The following is a 19,714-nucleotide window of genomic DNA, read 5'->3' on the forward strand; positions in this document are numbered from 1 at the left end:
TTTAATAGCTTCATTCTATACATTTGTCAATTGAGATTTCTTATGTTTGAAAAGGGCCGAATGGTCTCTGGAATGCTTAATCATAGTCGAGTGTTTAATATCTATTTAGATCCTGCCAAGTGCATCTAAACTCTTCAATACAAATGCAACCATTCAAACCTGTTAACAATTAGCATTATAATCCAATTCAAAGAGGTAAATCTTTACGAGAATTCATCACTAAATTTACTTGCAATGTAACTTTATGTTTAAGACCCAATTTTTAAGTTAAATATGTCAGCTTAAGGACTCAAAGTCAAGGCTATTAAAGCAAAGTTACTCAAGTTAAAGTTAAAAGCAAAGGCAAGGGCCAAAAAAACATATGTCTGAGAAAAGCAGCTGACTAAAATAGCAAAGCAAAAAGGGAGCAAAAGAGAATAAAGATGCCAGAAAAATTTTCGTGTAATCATGTGAGTGAACTTGTGTGTAAAAGAGTGTGTGTGTGTGTGTGTGTGTGTGTAGGAGGAGAAGCAGGAAGCAAGCAAGAAATACAGACATAAGAGAGACATGGCAACAAAACAGAGGAATCAGCCGTTAAACAGGCGGCAGGCCGGCATTTTTATTATTATTATTACAAGTATTTTTTATGCTATAAATGTGTGTGTGTGTATCAGAGTATTTTCGCTTTGCTTCTCACACGCTTTACTTTTATTTACATGGCGAGACGACGACGACGACGACTCCGTTGACGTTGACGTCGACGTCAGGCGCCAGCGTCGCTGTCAACGTTTTTACTATTTTATTATATGTATGTTTCCCTCCGTTTTTGGTGGGTCACATGAGCCCTGTGAGTTTGTGTATTTTCTTTTATACACGTTTTTCTCCTTTAATTCTTTCTTCTTTTTCATCTTGCTGTTCCTCGTGTTATTCGTTTTCTACATCTTCTACTTATGTTTTGCGTGTGTGTGTGTGTGTGTGTTTGTTTGTTGTTTGATTTTTGCTTTTTTCGAGGCTTTTATTTTGATTCCTGACAACTTTCAACAACTTGCTGTAGGTCGACAAACGACTCGTCGCCCCGTCGCGACGCGACATTACCGCTTTCGTTTTCATAATTTTCCTCATATTTTCTCCCATCTTCCACACACACACACTCACACACATATTGCCTACTTTTAGGCGCAAACGTTTCAAGATATTATTTTTATAAGCTATTTGAGATGAATTGGGAACATTTTTATCTAGCTTTATGTGTTTGAAACTTTAAATTTCCCAAATCAATGTTTTATGCCAACTAATTTGTTGTTTATTATAAAATTATTGAAGGGGCACACAATTTATTAAGAAAAAATCAATATTACAAATATTTGCTTTTATTTTGCACATGATTCAGCAAGGAACAAAACTTTGAAACCAAAAATGTTACAAGTTAAAATAACGCGATATAACTTAACTTTCTAATTTTAGTTTAAAGTTCGTTCCATTTCTGCATTTTTTGTGTATAAATTGGAATTTTCGTTTAATTTTCCAACCCTGAAAGGACTTTTTCATAAAATTTTCTAACTAATGTTTTCACGAAATCTATTTAAATATTCTCATTTACAACAAGTTAAAATCAGATTCTTTCATTTTTGCAAGTTCAAACAAAGAAACCACCAAAAAAAATAAAACAAACACTTTTTATTTTTTCCTCTGGTTTTACATATGTACATATGTACATATGTATGTATGTACACTAAATATATAATATACAAATATATATGTACATATATAATTTACCTTCCCTATATACACATTTTTGAGCAGCCAACAACAATAAATGTAATCTATATCTTTGCAGTGTTTAAACGTAGCACCGAAAAAGAAAAAAAAACCGAAAAAAAAATGTCTACAAAATGCCAGGACCAGGAGAGGAGACGGAACGGCTATGGAGACCCCAAGACCGAGACGGAGGAGAAGGAGACACATTGAAGGGATTCACGAAATCACTGGGTGTGCCCATAGCTCTGGCACTGCTCTCTGTGGTGGGAGGGGTGTGTGGGATTAGTTGAGAAATAAAAACCCGAAGCCAACCCAACAACAACAACAACAACAAAAAAACTGCTGATGAGTTGGAAACGTTCCGAAAGAAAAAAAAACAAAAAAATCGGTTATTTAGTAGTTGTGTGGGCGGTTTGGGTGAAATTTCTCTTTTTTTTTTTTTTTTTTTGGGTGTGATTTGAACGAAGAGCTAAAAAAAAAGAAGAGAAATTAAAACGAAGGATTTTTCCATTTGGCACTAGAACTTTTTTTCTCGTTTTGTACTTATCCTTCTTGTTTGATGCTCTCTCTCTCCTTTTGGCCTGACTTTTATGTAATTATATAGCATTGTTCAATGAACAAAATGTACACAATGAATTGGGGATTGGGGGTAAGAAAGAAGTTAAGGGATTGAGGAGGCGGTTAAGGACTCAGGATGGAGATGGTAACAAAGAAAGACAAACGCGGCGGTCCGTTTGAAATTTGAATTCAAAGTTAACATTTTTTTCCCACATTTGTATGAAGCAAACCTGAGTTGGTTCTATATTCTACTAAAGCTATTGAGAATCATCCAAATTTATTTTATACGAATTGTTTCTCAGGCGTGGCTGCTGCCAAGTCTAAGACATCTCATCCAACTTCAGGCCCTGAGGTCTCAGTTTGACTGGTTACACTAAACTTTTGTTCGTTCCAATTGCCAGCCCCCACCTACCTTAGTCGCCATAGTCTTAAATCAACTATCTGAGACATCAAATTAAAGAATTTCTAGTCAAAATCTTCTCGGTTATAACAAATTATCATATTGCCAATGTAGTTTTGAAGTCTTTGTTGTTCTGTCGTTGACTGTGATTGATGTTGGCCCAAGTAAAAAAAACAAGGAAAAAATCCAAGCAAACAATCAATAGGAAAAAAAACTGCGTTGGAAACTCATACCAAAACCTACCCTTAAGATGGGGGGGGGAAATCAAAATGTTGCCCAGTTGTTTTACATTTTGAGAATTTCCTTTTTTCTTGCTTAAATAAATTTGCTTGGGCGAGAACCTTTTTTTCAAGTGGGCAAGGCGGGAGGGGCTGAGTCAGAGGAGGGTTGTAGAACTCATTTAAGCCCTAAAAAGAAATTAAGAAAAAGTCCAAGAAGCGTAAATGAATGTAAAAAGAAACACAGAAGAAGAAGAAGCAGAAAAAGAAAAAAACAAATTGAAAAATATAAAAATCACAGCTCGGAAATACCCTCTGATTATGCTATCTGTAAATGTGTGTGTTTGTGTGGGTGGTTGGAGTGGGGGATGTAGGGCAGGCAGGGGGTTAAGCCACCGTTACCGCCCTCTCTTGAGCTAGTCGCTCAATAGGCTTGTGATAAGAACCAGGCGATGCTTGAGCGAACTCAGCAGAACATAGTGAAGAAAAAATACAAATGAGTGGGTGCAAGGGAGCATGGGAGTAAGGGAGTGAAAGTGCAAAAGGAAGTGGTTGGGGGGAGGAGAACGGTACACAAAAAGGGGCAACTCTTGTTTGGACTTGATAACCCTCTATTGTATGCAAAAGAGAGTAGTGCTCCAAGCCGGCGCATAATCGTCTCGTCGGCGACGCTTGCCGCTGGTCTGCATCTTCCTATAATAGTTGTGTGGCCTTTTTCTTATTCCCTCTCACTGCCTGTATGTCTTTCCGTTGGCCCACGTTGGCTTCTTCTCCGCCCTCCCCTTCAACCCATGGCTCAGGTCATTTCAAAACGAGGCTGCCAACAATCATTGCCTTTTGCCTTTTGTTTTTATGTTTATATCGTCATCATCATCATCATTTCGATTGGCGATTTCTTTCCCTTTTTAGTTTTTTTGTTTTTTTTTTTTTTTTTCTAGTTTACCAACACTTTTTTTGTTTCTTAGTATAAAACTTTGCTCACTTCTTCTTGATGTGTGAACTTTTTCTTTTTTCTTTCTTTCTTGCTTCGGCACTTAACAAATATCGATTAACCTGACGGGGATCTGAAGCTCCTCGTCTATAGCTGGGGAACTGCAGCAGTCAACTTTGTAACGTTTTGTTCACTCAAGTGGAAATGCTTCAAGTTCAACTGCAACAGCAAAGGCAACGGCAACGGCAAAAACAACAACAACGTCATCAAACAGAGAGCCATAGCAAAGACTCAGTAAAGTAAAACTCAAACATTGGTCTCTGATCTTTGATTAATGGATGAAATACCAAGTACCAAAACTTGGACTATTGACCAGGTATCTAATTCACCATTTTATCAAATATTATGTTAAAAACAATCAAGATCCAATCTTTCCCACAGGTTTCCAATGCAAAATTATATAAACACACTTGTAATTGAAAGTCTTAGATAGGGGAGCGATCCTATCTTTGTTTAATGTATGAAATGCCATAAAAATCGGAATATTGTAAAATAAGTAGCTTTGTTCCTCTAAGTATGCAAAAGCTAGTTGTTTAATGAAACATTTGAAATTTTTTGCAGGTATAAAATGGGTCAATCTTTATAAATACCTAAAGGTTTAAGTTTTATACTGCCTACTTTAAGGGATTAATCGTCCTATATCCTCTGTTGTGTATTAGATGGGCGATCATTTGCTAAACAAGTGCCTTTAAATTCAGTGATCAAAATCGATAAATAATTTAATTAGTTACAAAAAAAATACATATACCTACATATGTACATATATTTACATATACGTATGTATGTGCATGTATGTACATATAAAGTAGGATGGAAAGTGTTGCTTCCTTTCAGAAATTTTCTCCACCCTCAAAAAGTCTTTGAGCACCAGAACTTTTTAGGTGTGTTCCCTTCCGCGGACTTTTTCAACTTTTGTTTTTCTGCGTTTGTGATGTCTCAGTATTTCGTCGTGGTTATTTTTGATGGTCGCTAATTGGCGGAGTGGGTGTGGCTTAGGTAGATATCTAAGGTTAGGCCTGGACTCTATAACTAACTAATTAATGGTCATTATTTTATATAAGTATTTTTATATGTATGTGTCTTTGTGTTTGTATAGAGAGCGAGCCCAGCCTAGCCCAAAAAAAATTGTATCGCCTTAAAGTAGGCAATGAATTTTTCAAGTTGTATCTTTACCTTGATATTATTTGAGGCGTGTATCCTTTTATTCTTACTGATGACAAATTGTAGTAGACGACGTGACGGATTTAAAGATTTTAATTTTTTTTAATGTAGAAAAAATATAATAATTAAGTAATATATAACGAAAAACCATTTATATTATTAACACCAAAGGAAATATAAAGAAAATTGCAATTGAATTTGTCGTAACCAGAGTGTACGGTATCGAATTCAATAGAAAGAGAGAAAGACACAGTTATTTGGAAATATCTCTGGGTACTCGTGGCTTTGGCTTTAGATTTACTTAGTATTATTATTATACTATTTGTATGTATGTTATTCCTTTGTTTGTTTTTTTTTTTTTTTATTATTGTAGTTTTTTTAAAAAAGCTAAAAAAAAATAAATATTGAAAATTTATGAATTAATTTAAACTGTAATTGAGAATATAGAAATTGAGAGAGAGAAAGAGAGTGTGAGGGAGCAGAGATAAAAAACCGGCGCGCGTAAATAGCTCAAGCTTCAGAGCTAGTTCAATAAACCGTTAGCGGAGGCAGCGGAGACGCCGGCGTCGCCGTTAGGAGCGTAAGCATTGGCAAACACACGCGAATTGTGAGGCAAAAGGCAATTGCATATAAAAATAAATACGAAAAATATCAAATAAAATAATCATAAAAGAAGAGCAAGAAAGTTACTCACTCTCTCTCGCACACAAACACACACAAACACAAACATACATACATATGTATGTGTACACAACCACGTACAAACATCAGACGAAAAGGAATGTGTTTTGCGGCATTGGCGACATGTGTTTGACGGCTCCCTCGACTTCCATGCGACCGTCTCCTTCGCCATTCCCCCTCCGCAATCACTCTTTTTCACTCATTCTCTTACAAGGTGCGTGCATGTGCATATGTATGCGTACGAGCTTGTGCCTGTATGTTTTTGTTTGCCTGTGTGTGGGTGAGCAAGGGAATGCCTTTGCCTTTGCCTGTTTACTTCGACGTAAGACAAAACTACGTAAGACGTAAGCTTTTTTATATGTGTTATTCTTATATACATATATATGTATATATTTTATTTTTTTTTTGAACTTGAGCAAACGACACAATTTAACGGTAAAAACACACTGTCTGATATTTATTTTTAAGCACTCAATTTTATTTGGCGGTTGTTGTAGAGGGCCGGCAACGGCCCAGTTTAATTTGATTTTGGCTAATTAAAAGGCAGACATTGGACCACGCAACGAGAAGCGAACAAGGGGCTAGTGTGGGGGGCAACGCGAGGGGAAGCTGCATTGCGGCCCCATCAATTGGCACACGGCGATAATTACAAGCGGTGGCGGCAGCGGCGACGGCGGCGAGTGTCCGAAAGTCCGAGAGATCGAAGCAAGACCCACCGAAGTACAAATACAAATGTTGTCTGATGAAGGCAGGCCAAGCAGTCAGCCACTAGCAACCAGCAGCAGCAGCAAAGTTGGCAGCATTGACCGTCGCTGCCGTCGTCGTCGAAAAAAAATACAAAAAAAAAAAAAAAAAAAAAAGAAATACAAGAAAAGGCAGCGAGCGGCTGCGGCGTCAGCGACACACATACACAAAGATAATGTGGGTAAGCGGGGGCGCGGTTACTAAGGGGGAGACAGTTACATACATGCGACAGAACGATGAACGATGATGATGAACCGAATTACAAATAAAAAGAATGATGCCAAAAGACGGCAGCGTCGGCGACGACGACGACAACGACAACGATTAGCAGCAGCAAAGCAAGGAGCAAAAGCACACACATACATACATCCAAACACAAACATACATACAAACATATATACATATACATACATACATATATAAGCAGCGTCGGCAGCGGGAAAAAAAAATCGCTAGCAATCGGAAAAAATTGCAGAGCCCCAACGCTGCTGCTGCTCTCTGCACATAAAAAGAGAAGACGAAAAAAAAAAAACCATAAGCAAGCCCCAACTCACACACAAACACACACTCACAGAGGCAGAGAAGTACTCAAGCATACAACAACAACAACATAAGCAGCAGCAGCAAGAGCTGAAAAAAATGAGAAGAAACACTGAGCCTGAGCGCCAACAAGAAAGCCTTCAGTAGACGAAGTCGAATAAACGAAGTAAGGGGGGGAGGAGTAGGAAAAAAAATTGCGCCACAACACGCGCACAGTGGTCTGCAGTTGCGAAAAAAATTGTAAATTTTTCTTTTTTTTTTTTACAGACAACAACAATTTGCATTATTGATGAGCTGGCGCCAGCTAGCCAACCCCCTCCTCCGACTCACTCCACTTACACATTTCTTAACAAACTTGCAAAAGTGTGAGTGTGAGAGAGCAACGCGATATATGTATATAACGGTAAAGGAGATGGAGGGAAAAGGCAAAAGCAGAAGCATTCGCGGCTAGTGGTAAATGTGGGAGTGTATATGGAAGATGGTAGAGTCCTACCGTATATAACACCCTTAGAAAATGACCAACACACACTGACCAGAGAACGACACTCTGAAATACGTGTGGGGAAAAGAAGTGGCGGGACAAGGGGCATTTTGTGGAGCCTTTAGTAGTCAGACTCAAACTCAAACGACGACGACGACGCGTTGTACGCCCTTTAACTAGAGACGAATTTTGCCTGGCCATGATTTGTGTGTGTGGCATGGGTTTAAGTTAGGTTAGAGATCCTGGTGAAAGGACCAGTAAAAACAATGGGTGGGAATAGAAACCGACACGAAAAAATAAAAGAGGAATTGCAGCAATTGATGGACACTTGGTGTTGTTGTTATTGCTAAAAGCGAGAACAAGCAACATGGTTGTACATCTAAAAAAAAAAAAAAAAATAAGGGTGTAGACAAGGATATACAGCCAGAACCAAAGTTAAATGGGTTACCAAAGAGCATCCATACCGACTGGAGAAACATGCAAACAAATCTTTGAAACTTCTTGATCCAAAAATTTTAAGTCGCTTCTAAAATATTTTTTTAAATTTTTGAACCATTTTTTGCTGACGTCATTGTCATATTTTTATTATAAGTATTAAATATAAGATAAATTTTTAAAACTCATCAAAATGAGACGAACTAGAATTATATTTAATTAAACCATGTAAAAAAAAATTAAATAAATGTCTGTGGCTCTAATAGCTTTAACACACTGTGCAAGAAAAACAATGCACATTTCGTGAGCCGCAGAAAAAAATGGTTCGCTCTCCTGCAATAACAACAACACCAACGAGCCCCAGAGCAGGAGAAACCAAAGACAAGAAGCAGGACGAAAACTTCAGAAGAAAAAAATAGTCGTGACGAAACTGGACAGACGCAGCGTCGTCCAACTCAGGGGGTGGTTAAGTGGTGGTGGGGGTGGCAGCAGCGACTTGGACTGAGAATGAAAGTGAGCGCGTGTGTGTGTGTGAGCGTGTGTAAGCTGGGCGTCCCATTGTTGGTGGACTCTCACACATACGAGCGCAAAATTTTTTTCTTTGCGCTTCACTCAATTTCGATTTTTCTTTTATTTTACCTCCCTTTCTCGCGCTCGACTCAGACCAAAGCTTGGGTCCGGCTCCTTCAAAAAGTTCAAAGTTGCCAGAGCTCTCACTCTCTCATACACACACACATATACAATCGCACTCACTGAGACACATTGGCGACGTGCCGCGGGGCGCAAAAAAGAAAAAAAAAAGAAGGAAAAGAAAAAATGCTCAGAGAGAGGAAAAAATTCTGCACAGAAAAATAAAAATTTGTTTGCAAGAAAGAATGAAAGAAAAAATCGGAAAAAATGCAAGCCAAGTGGTTGGCGCTGACTGTGAGAGAGAGAGTATTACCAGTGAATGCGGTAGTGGGGGAAGTAGCGGAGGTTGCTTCGCCACCCCATTAACTGATGTCCACCTACTGCTGCTGCTTCTTCTGGCCCTCACTCTTTGTCTTTCTCTCTCTTTCTTTTGCTCTATCTCTTTTGGTTGGTTTGTGTTTGTGTCAGTTTCAGCTGCTGTTCACATAGTTGGCCCCAAAGATAAAGGTGCGGGTGCCCACACACTCATACAGTTATGCACCGACATGCTTATGCTTGCAATGAGGCCAAACGACGCATTGGGAAGACCCTCAACTGCTATAGCAGGCAAAAATACACAGCCCAATACACGATACTTGTGACAAAGGGAGGAGAAGAAAGGATGGGGGTTGTGTTGGGTGTGCCCATTAATTAACGCTTGGCAAAAATTGTATCTAAGCTCCAAACGAACAAAAAAACAAGCAAAGTGGCAACGCTAAACACTCACCCATATGTAAATGTTAGAACGAGCGAAAGAGACAAACAATATCCAAGTCCAGTCTGGACTTAACAATGGGCAGCCATCCCAAAAAAATTTCAAGGCGAAGCAGACGCGCCAAAAAAAAAAACACTCACACACAAAGCCAAAAAGCAAAACCAAAATACGCACCCAGCAAAGACGACGTTCAAGCTAAAAGCTCAAACACACACACACACACCCACACACTTACACAGGCAAACTCTGGTTTTGCTCTCACGCCATTGAAGTTGCGGTCGGCAAGGGCAGCAACAACAACAACTACAAAAGGGAAACAGAAAATAAAAATGGGCGAAAAAAATTTTAATACATAAAGTAGGAACAGCAAGGAGGTAGCAATGGGGGAGACGAAGAAACGAGAAATGAGGAGGCAACTCCAAGAACATGTGCAGAAAGAGATACAAACAACAAACACAATACTCCTCCCTGTGTCTCTCAGCGTAACTGTAGTTGTAAGCTCCCCCTATAAGAGTGAACAAAACATAAAAAAAAAAAAAAAAAAATTGGCAACTTGTGGAAATGCTGGCGGGCGAGTCACAAGGGGGGACACACACAGATGGCCGGCAAAACTTTTGCAGCGAAAATATAAAAATGGAGCGACGCGCACCCAATGTCTGTGACAAAATGCGAAAAAAAAAATATCACACACACACACACAGGCAAGGTGGAGACGAAGAAGTTAAACTTGCAGGGGAGGCAGGCAGGCAGTCGAGCAGGCTGGAACGAAGGCGGGCCACAGGCAGCATGAATGGGAAGTCGTCTCGTCGGTCGGTCGCCGACGCCGCAAGAATCAGCAGCAACAACAGAAGCAGCTGAGGTTGGAGCTTGCTAAGGATGGGGGCTACGGCGTTTCTAGATATGAGCACAAAAACTGTTGTTACGGCTAAAAAGAAAAGGCCAACATCTTCAAGCGTTAGCCAAAGACGGTAAATATTTACTTAAGCTACTCGAGATTTCAGTGTTGAAAAGTCGTCTAAAGCTAGATTTCAGTGTTGGCAAACGCTATTTTTTATTTGGCGAGGTGTTTGACCGCCCTGCCAGCTAAATATTTTACTCTAAATTATTTGGCTGCTCTAGTGAGAACAAATGATTCAAAAAGCCCTCTTATTTGAGTAACCGAAATTTGGCATCTGGCAACACCATCTCAAAATTTGATCTTTTTTTTTAGCCGTAAAAAAAAACTATAAAATAAATCGGCAAGGCGCACCTGAGATTGTGCTCGTGGAATTTTTTTCTTTCGTTTCATACCAAATTTATATAGTTTAAGCTTGTTTTGGGCCCGAGTAGCTTAAGTAAATATTTACCAAAACCTCAGACTATAGTTTGCATAGAAATAGACAAAAGCTATAAATTTTCGAAAAAAATTTGGTACCAAAACGATTTACAGGCGGTATACGAGTGGTTTCAAGCCCTTACTCACCCTTAATTCACCACAGTTCAAGCTTTTTTTCAAAATGGTTTTAGCAAAGAAAAAGCTGTTCCATGCTTACCAAAGATGTCGTCTGGCGGCAGTGGCGCCACCATATTTATATTTTTAACAGGAGGGCGACACTTTCTACGTCTGTCTCAGCCTGTTCCGCTAAAACAGCTGATTTCGGTAATAGTTCGCCTGTTGATCAATTTGTATACCGTTAGAAAATCTATTCCTTTCGACCTTTACTTAGTATTAGTATTCCAACACTATAGGTCTGATAAATCAGACAAATGTTTTTCAATTAGCAGCATGAATGGAGCAGCAACATCTGCATAGGGAATCGATAATAATTATAAAATTTACAACAGAACCGCCCCTCTACTCCTTATCATTGACATTCTTTATCAATTAACCTCGCTCTTCCATCCACATGCACGCCGCCATCGTTCTCTCCCTCCCTCGCCCTCTCTTAAATGCAGAAGAGAACCTTCAATACAGTTAATAAAGCAAACGAATGACAATTACAATGGAGGGGGCAAAAGCGCAACAGTAGACTGGACCGGGCGATGGACAAGGTAGGTGGGAGGAGCTATGCTAACTGTAATTGTATTTGTCGATCGTTCCATCTCACTCAGTCTTGTTTGCTGGCTGCGTTCAATTTAAAAATTTAATATATGCATACGACATGCATACCCACACACTTACACTGATACACAAGTTTCCCTATTGACAATCAGATAAGTAGGTGGAAATTTCAAGATATATGGGAACTTCTAAATAAAAGTAACAACGTGTCCATACACATATACATATATGTATGTATATAAAATAATATATATAATTAAGAGATATGTGAACAACAACAACAAATAATAAATTGATAATGACTAAAAGTGAACGAACCGAACTCTGACCAAGTTCTACAACGATATGCGAATGTGCCGCTGATAAGCGAGAAAAATGCAAATTGAAGGTGCAAAGGGTTAACAAAATATAAATTTGAGGACCCAGACGAATTAATAATGCTTAACACATTCATTATTTAGTCAAGGTAATTTTATAGTCAAGTTCACTTCGTCTTCAAATTAGAAGAAAAAGGGTTTTTGTCAAAATATTTACCTTTTTAAAGGGTAAATCAAAATGGAAAATCAAATCAATTAAAAACAATTTTCCACATTTTAGAAACACAAATTATAAAAAAAATATTTATTAAATTTATTGATTTCCCAAACATTTCTAAAATTTAAAATTTTGCAACTAATTGCAACATTTTTGGAAATATAAAAATTATTCAAAATAAAGGTTTGCCTTTACATAAACCTTTAAACATTTTGTTGCTCAAAAATGTTTAATATTTTCTGTCTTTCAACTTTTTGTAAACTTCTTGTCAATATTAGTTTTCACTGTTATAGATAACCTCCTTAAAAATTCTTTGCAATTTGGCCATTCTAGGCAAAATGAAAAGTTAAACAACTATGTAATTTAAAACTCTAAAAATATCTTAAAGAAAGTCGACTAATCAAGTGCAAATGACAATGTCGTAAAACCTTTTACAACTTCATTACCCAATTTATAAACACAGAAATCTTTTCATTGTGTTGTTTTCTCACCTGTAGTTCCGATTCGGTAACATCAATTTCACCTCGATAAACAAAATCAATGATGGTTTTTAAATCGGTAAAGATGATATCGGCAGGTAATATTATTGTTGGATGCTTGCAAGGATTTTCGAGCAGCAATTTTTGAAAATATGTGGAGCAGGCGGACAGGACAACCTGTTGGGGAAGGAACAAGAAGAGAAAAAAACCTATTAATATCGTTTTCCTATGGGGAATATCTAACGGTCTCTTACCTTGTGAGCCTTGAGTGAACCATGTTCACAGGACAAGGTCACATCGACGAAGGATAAATCCTCCCGTAACTGTTGAAACACTGAAGTCATGGTATTCTGATAGTTATTCCAGCGAAGGCTGAAATACTGATGATGTCGTACGGCGGCTGCCATTTTTGCAATTTCCTTCTCTCCTCTGATTCTATTTCGCTGTAGTTTCTGCTATTTTGTTCCTTATTACATTAGTCTTTGTCTTTGACTTGGTTTTTCAAAATTGATTTTCATTTAGACGTGTTCAACACGTTGCTGAAAAACAGAAGAATACACAAAGTGTCATAAACTAGAAACATATTACGAAAACCAATATAAGAACTCAAAAAAAATTAACTTGACTTAAATAAAAGCTACCACGCGAAAAGTCTTGCCCCAGGCAACTGAGAAGCATCTCGCGCCTATCTCTCTTATTTTTTGTTCTTCATGGTGATGCTCCCACTCCTCCTTCTTATTGGTGCTGTTAGCTTTCAGAAGGAGCCAAGACGGAGTTGAAGTCGTTATTGTCTCCATTGTACTACAAGTTAGCAGTCAACAGCAGACATAAGCAAAAAAGCTATAACAAAAAAAAAATACGTGGACTTTGATCAAGTCGACTAGCCTAGAATCTCTTATAAGGCGGCCAATCTTCATGGAAATCATTTTGATATCATCCTTTTGAATGTCTATGTTAAATGCTGAATTCAGGTATAGCAAACCTCTCAATGAAGATGACCTAGGTCAAGCATTTCGGATCCATATAAAACCCATGTTTGTGAAAAGTAGAAAGTCAGAAAAAATTTATACATATATTAAAGATGTTGCTAAATAATGTATACTCTTGCAGTTCTTCTTTAGTATATAATTATGCCTAAAAGTCTTCATATTCATTTTAGCAATTTAATTGAATCTTGTTGTAGATCTAAATGAGATACTCCAAGAAACCTTCGACATCTTATTTGAACAATCATTTCTATGGGAAGATTATGCTATAGTATAATTCGATCCGTTCAATTCAAGAGCTTAGCCTACTTATGGTAATAGCTTAAACCACAATCTCCAGAGAGCTCGCTTATTAGATTAGAAACTCTAATCGAAAACATTTATATATATGTACATTTTGTGAGGTCCTTTTTTGCATACCAAACATCTGAGAAAACTTTATAATACCCTTCCTATCTGCAAGTGTATAAAGAAAAGCAACATTTTGTTGGTTTTAGTTTCTGTTTTTCTGTGCTCATTGCCAATGCGCCTGGCTCCATCTCCATCTTTGTTGGGGCTTCAATTCAGAAATTTTTTTATTTATTTATTTTTTTTTTTGTACTTTTTAAGTTTTGCGCATTTTCATGTAAAATGGGGCTGCTGCCTGGTACTCTGGTTGCTGCTTCTGGAGTTGGAGCTGGAGCTGTGCGGCCGAAACCAGTTTCCAGTTTTGTCTTGGTCTACAGTTCTTTTTTCTTTTTTTTTTTGCTGTATTTCTTGGCCATGTTCTTGTTGTTTTTCTTGTAGTTCTTTTTACGGTTTCAATGGCAAAAGAAATAAATTTAAGCACAGAGTAAAATAGTAACGTCCAAAAAAGGATGCTTTAGCATTGGATTGAGAAGTGGAAGGAACGGGCAAAGGTAGTAAACCACAAGAGTTGTAAATTTTTATATTCTGATTTGTATGGCTCAAACATTATTCGAATATTTACAAAAGAAAAAGGAAAAGTTATTAAAATCAGAAGAAACTTAAAAAGTTGGTGTAAGTGAGATAGAGGGGGAGAGTCGTGTTGTTGTTTTTGCTTTTGTTTGTCGCCAACTTTACCGCCTTTTGTAAATTCTTCTTCTTATACACTGCCACCCTCATACGCCTACTCTTGGTCTTCTTCTTTATCATCGTATTCCGTCCGCTTTGGTTTCTGCTACTTGTTTGTTTGGCAAATGGATTTTCTTTTCTTTTCTATCTCTTTTTCACTTTTCAATGCTCTTGAATATGGCCATTGCCCGTGCCCTACACACTCTACGGTGATGCTTATCAGTTCCATTACCCAAAGTTACCGTTTAATTACAAATCTAAAGGTTAAATGACTATTATAATCAAAATGATGGTTAAGGCCAAATGAAATACTAAATCAGTAATTTGGAATTTAATGGGAAACTTCATCATTTTTGTTGTTTACAATCAACAACTGAATGAAAATTCCAAGATGCCCCGAATCCAGTATATTGTGCACCCTACAAGGGGGTTTAATGTTTTGTTTTTGTCTGGTTTCTTGTACAGTGAGTCAAGGGTTCTATAAAAACTTTGTTCATCAATAATAAATTGACTTAAGCATTTTCTTTTTATTTACACACAATAGCTAACTAATTAACTACAATTTCCTTTATACATATGTTGCTACTAATAAGAGATATAATTAATAATTATTAATTTTAACTTAGAACTTAGAATTTGTAGTTCTTTGTGCCATTTTTTATACACACTGTATTATAAACGGGTAACTAAAATTTTTTCTATCAATCCATATTTACTTTTTTTAACGAAATATTTGTTTACATTTGATCTCAAATTTGAAATAAATCACAACACCTTGCCTATTAAAATCATGTTTCAGGGCACTGTGCCATCTTCGTTTTACCTTTGGGAGGCACAAGAGTAAGCGAGATAGCTGGTTGACCCATCCACCTACCATTCCCCACCATTCACATGTATTGCCTATTGTATGTGTATGTGGGTGCGCAATGGCTAAGACAGCAAATGAGAATGAGAGAGCGAGAAAGAGAGGTGAAGCGGCAAAAAAGAAAATGGATTTTAAACATTTTTGTTTTGATTATTATTGTTCTGGCAAAAAAATTTTGTGTGGCAGTGAGGGAGAGAAACAGACACAGAGACAGAAACAGCACGCCCCCACCCCGTTTCGGAAAAGCTGCAACATAAACGTCAATTGAATTGAATTGAAATGTTGTTTGCTTCGTTTTGTTTTAATTTTATTTTTAGTTGTTGCTTTACCTTTTGCGCTATTTTTATATGGGGTCTGCGCCTGCTACTGTTGCTGTTGTAGTTGCCGTTGCTGCTGTCTTTGGCGCTGCTTGTTTTTTTTGCATAATTTTGCCTGTTCTCAGTGCACGCACACCCAAAATGGATTACGCACGTTGCCTTACGCTAAATTATTGTAATTGCAAATTGTTGCTTTTGTTATTGTTGTTGTTGTTTTCCAAACACACAGACACAAACACACACAGCACAGCACACTTTACACACACACACATGCGTAAATTTACCGCCAGCTCTATACATTTTTTCTTACTCCTTCATTTTATTTGGTTTTTCTTTCTGTTATTCATTGCTTTTCGTCTTTTTTGCCTTCTCTCTGTCTCAGTCGCACACACACCGTTCACAATTCAACGAGAAACTCAATTGGCTTTGCCTTCTCTTTCCCCTCCCGTTTTTTTTTTTTTGCGAAAAATACCTTTTAATTTATTCTATTTAGCGCTCATTGCACTAAATTTTGATTTTCTCTGCCTCTTCACTAGCGAATATGTAGATGTTGTTGTTGTTGCCGTTGTTGTTGCACTTTGCTCGTTTCATACTATTTTTTTTCTTTTACTTTTTCATGTTGTTTCATGAGAGCGAGAACGAACGATAATGGCTGGCAAAACGATAACGAGAATCGAGAACAAACGAATTTGGCTGACAAAACGATAACGATAATTGGCGCACGTTGTTGTAACTGATCTACATGGAAGAAAACTACACTATGCCGGATCATAAAACTGGTATACAAGCAAAAATAAATGTCCTACGCGTGATTTTGGACCTGGTATACAGGAGTTTCTTCATGCTATCGGCAAATAAATCTAGAGTCGATATCAGTTTAACAGTTTCCCCTTCTCTAAGGAGCCACTGAGAACTTACGTTATATCTTACGTTATAACCTTCTGGCAACACTTTTGGTCTAAGCAGTGTTGCCACATGAAATTGTATGCTTTTCATTTGGGCGGTAAATTTAAAATGCTCAAATCGTGCAAGTGAAAGTTAAATTTTCGTTTTAGATAATTGGCAAATAAATATTCGCCACCATGTAGAAATATTTGCATATTAAGTTGCCTTTGGTCAGGAAAGTGTCTTTTGCTTGGGTGCGGAAATGTGGGAGGTAAAAATACATATTTATTTCAATTTTGTGCTCTGTTTGAAGCATACAAAGCGACTCATTTTAGTTGAGTGTTGCTGGGCTTAGAAGAGGGTGGTAAGAGTCTTGGGGGGGCGTTGGGTGATCGTTACGTGACATGGAGTAAATGCAATGAAACAGAAATATCACAACTAATTGACATTCATGAGCATCAAGGCTGAATATATTAAAATAATTGCATATTCTAGCTTTAACAACAATAACAAGAACGAGTTGTAGTTGTGTGTGCATAATTGAAGCATTTTTGTTTTTATTTCCATTTTCCTATTTTGATCGTTAGATTCCATTCCATTTGTTACATTTCCCCGCACTTTTCGCTTTCGCACACATAATCACACATATGTACATACATACATATGTATGTACATGCATGTTCTACTTGCTTAATGGGAAAAATCGATCGAGCGACGAGGTCACCACACACACACACATACACATCTACAAGAACATACACCTTCATATGTACATATGTATATACAGTCATATAATTATAGCTCTATACATAAGCCACAATGTTGTAGCAGAGCACGGCCCACTAAAATGCACCCCATACTCCATCCAGTGGGCCTTCCACTCCCCCTAACCCCTAACCATCACCCACTTACACAAACATACATACATATGTATGTACGGAATATTTAGGGATGAATAATTGTGCAACGTGACACGGCATGATCGTGAGTATTACAAACAAAAGCACTTACATACGTTTGTATGTATGTATGTATATACATACATACCTATGTATGTACATTCTCTTTACATTATTATTCATCGGGCATTAAATCTTTTTATGTATTAAACTATCTTTATTTTGAAGTTAAGCGGGCAATCCTCTAATAAATATGTACATACATACATATATAAATAAACATGTATGTATGTACATATGTATTAGTGCATCACTCACGGCAAACAAAGAGACATTGTTAAGTTGTCATCTCTAAGCAAACACTCCCTCTGCTCCTCCACCCACACATACAATTAGAGAAGAGCAAACAAACAAAACAAAAGATCCCCATACCACATACACCCTCACACATAGACACACACAAACATTGCAAATACAAAGCCCAATGGATGGCGCCACCGATCCCAAAATGAAAATTCAAATTTATGACACACACGCAGACACATGCACCGCAAAACTTCTATTCTAAGAATATAAAGTTAACAAATAAAACTAAGTATGTATATTATACTAGGCAATATAGCAAAAGCGATTGACGTCATTCGGAAATGTTTTATGTAAGTGCATGTATGTATGTATGTATGTATGTCAGTGTGTGTGTGTGTGTGTGTGTGGGTAGCAGCAGCAGCATTTACTCTCTCTCCCTCTCTCTACCTGTGTGTGTGTGTGTGTGTGTGTTAGTGCGCGTGCTGGGTAAGACAAGTGTATGTTCCATGCATTGCAATTCTTGAGTTTGAATGGTGCGCATGCACTCAATATCTCAATCTTCTTCCTTCTTCTCTCACTCCCTTGGTCTATTTTGCTTTCTTTCTTCCTCACTTAAGCCCCAAACCCCCAACCCCTATGAAAGAGAGCCGAAAAGCTTTCATATGTGTGTGTGTGTGTGTGTGTCATAAATGCATAAAAATTGCAAGCACATGATAGCCTGCTCTAACAATTATTATCTCTCTCCACCTTTTTTTTCAACTCGACTGATTATCTAATGCAACAATTTTTTTTTTTGCCCTAGAACTTATGCACACATATGTATAGTGAGGCAAAGTTTTAGACTAGCATTGGTGCTATCTCACTCCATCACCCATCAACATCATCATCATCATATATTTTCCGTTGACGTGTACTTCACCATGAAGCCCTTCAACTAACCAAGTGCAATATGCAATAGGGGCAGCGGCTGACTTCCAGGGGGTGGGTGGTGACTTGGATAAAATATATTATCATTTAGGCCTGACAACATCTTATGAAATTCATTTCTCTTAATTTTCGAGAACGACATTTCACCCCACTGCCCACCCCCCCTCAAACAAAAAGCTGCCACTGTTCAAGTCATATGTTTATATGTTTGTATGAAAGCTAACGACAGGTGTTGGATTTTAACCACTTGCACTTGCACCGCCCTTAAACGTGTCATGGCATGCGTTGACAACTTATACATACATACTTAGCAACTGAACGATAAAGAGCGAGAGAGTTAGACAAAGAAACGAAACGCCAAGCTAAACTGCATGTTGATCTTTAAGGTATTTGAAATATCCAACAAAATATAATCACACCTATTCGGTGGCTTTCCCAACCCTCCGTCTCCCACCACTTTTCAGACAGCACTGAAATCTACTGTGGATCCCCTCGGAAGGAAATTCTGTTATACATCCTAAGCTTCTTAAAATATCAAATGGTACTTTAGGCCGATCTTACCTTATAAACTTAAGCCTACCGTCTCCCGAAAATCAAGAAAACTTTCTTCTTATCCATATTTTACCTCATAAACTAATAATACTTCAATATCCAAGATCGATTTTCCTTTTATACAAGGATCATATTGTTTTTGAGAAGTAACCAAAAGGGATCATAATATGATAATACAAAAAACAAAATATGTTAAGGATATGCATATCTATAAAAGCACATAAGTATGTACATACATAAAGAAGTACAATGACGAAAACTATAAAAATAGATCTTTACAAATTATTTCATATTTCTGCAGAGGAAATTAAAATTTCCATATATGTATGTATATGTATATATATATTTTGAGGGGTATCCCTGACTCCCTCTCGATTTTTAGATGGTCTTCGGAATTTGTTTCAACTACATATCTCTATTCCATAAATCTAGACTTGGCTGACGTTTTTCCGGCCAAACGAGCAGATTATTTACGATCTGGCTTATACTAGACCAATAAACAAATAGATTAATAACTTA

General features: G+C 37.5%; 1 protein-coding gene across 2 annotated transcripts in view; it reads right to left on the reverse strand.

The window, feature by feature from the left end:
* psq (pipsqueak) overlaps positions 1–16,274 on the reverse strand; it is a 45,530-nt gene extending 29,256 nt beyond the window's left edge. For both annotated transcript variants that reach the window (XM_068291120.1, XM_068291119.1), the window contains exons 1-3: positions 16,099–16,274; positions 12,639–12,923; positions 12,397–12,561 (exon numbers count right to left, since the gene is read on the reverse strand). In XM_068291120.1, coding sequence (XP_068147221.1) covers positions 12,397–12,561; positions 12,639–12,791 — 318 coding nt within the window. In that variant the 5' untranslated portion in view covers positions 12,792–12,923; positions 16,099–16,274. The remainder of the gene's footprint in view (positions 1–12,396; positions 12,562–12,638; positions 12,924–16,098) is intronic.
* Positions 16,275–19,714: the final 3,440 nt, after the last annotated feature.

This window comes from Drosophila tropicalis, unplaced genomic scaffold (genome assembly GCF_018151085.1).
Source record: "Drosophila tropicalis isolate 14030-0801.00 unplaced genomic scaffold, ASM1815108v1 contig_593, whole genome shotgun sequence".
Classification (NCBI taxonomy): domain Eukaryota; kingdom Metazoa; phylum Arthropoda; class Insecta; order Diptera; family Drosophilidae; genus Drosophila; species Drosophila tropicalis.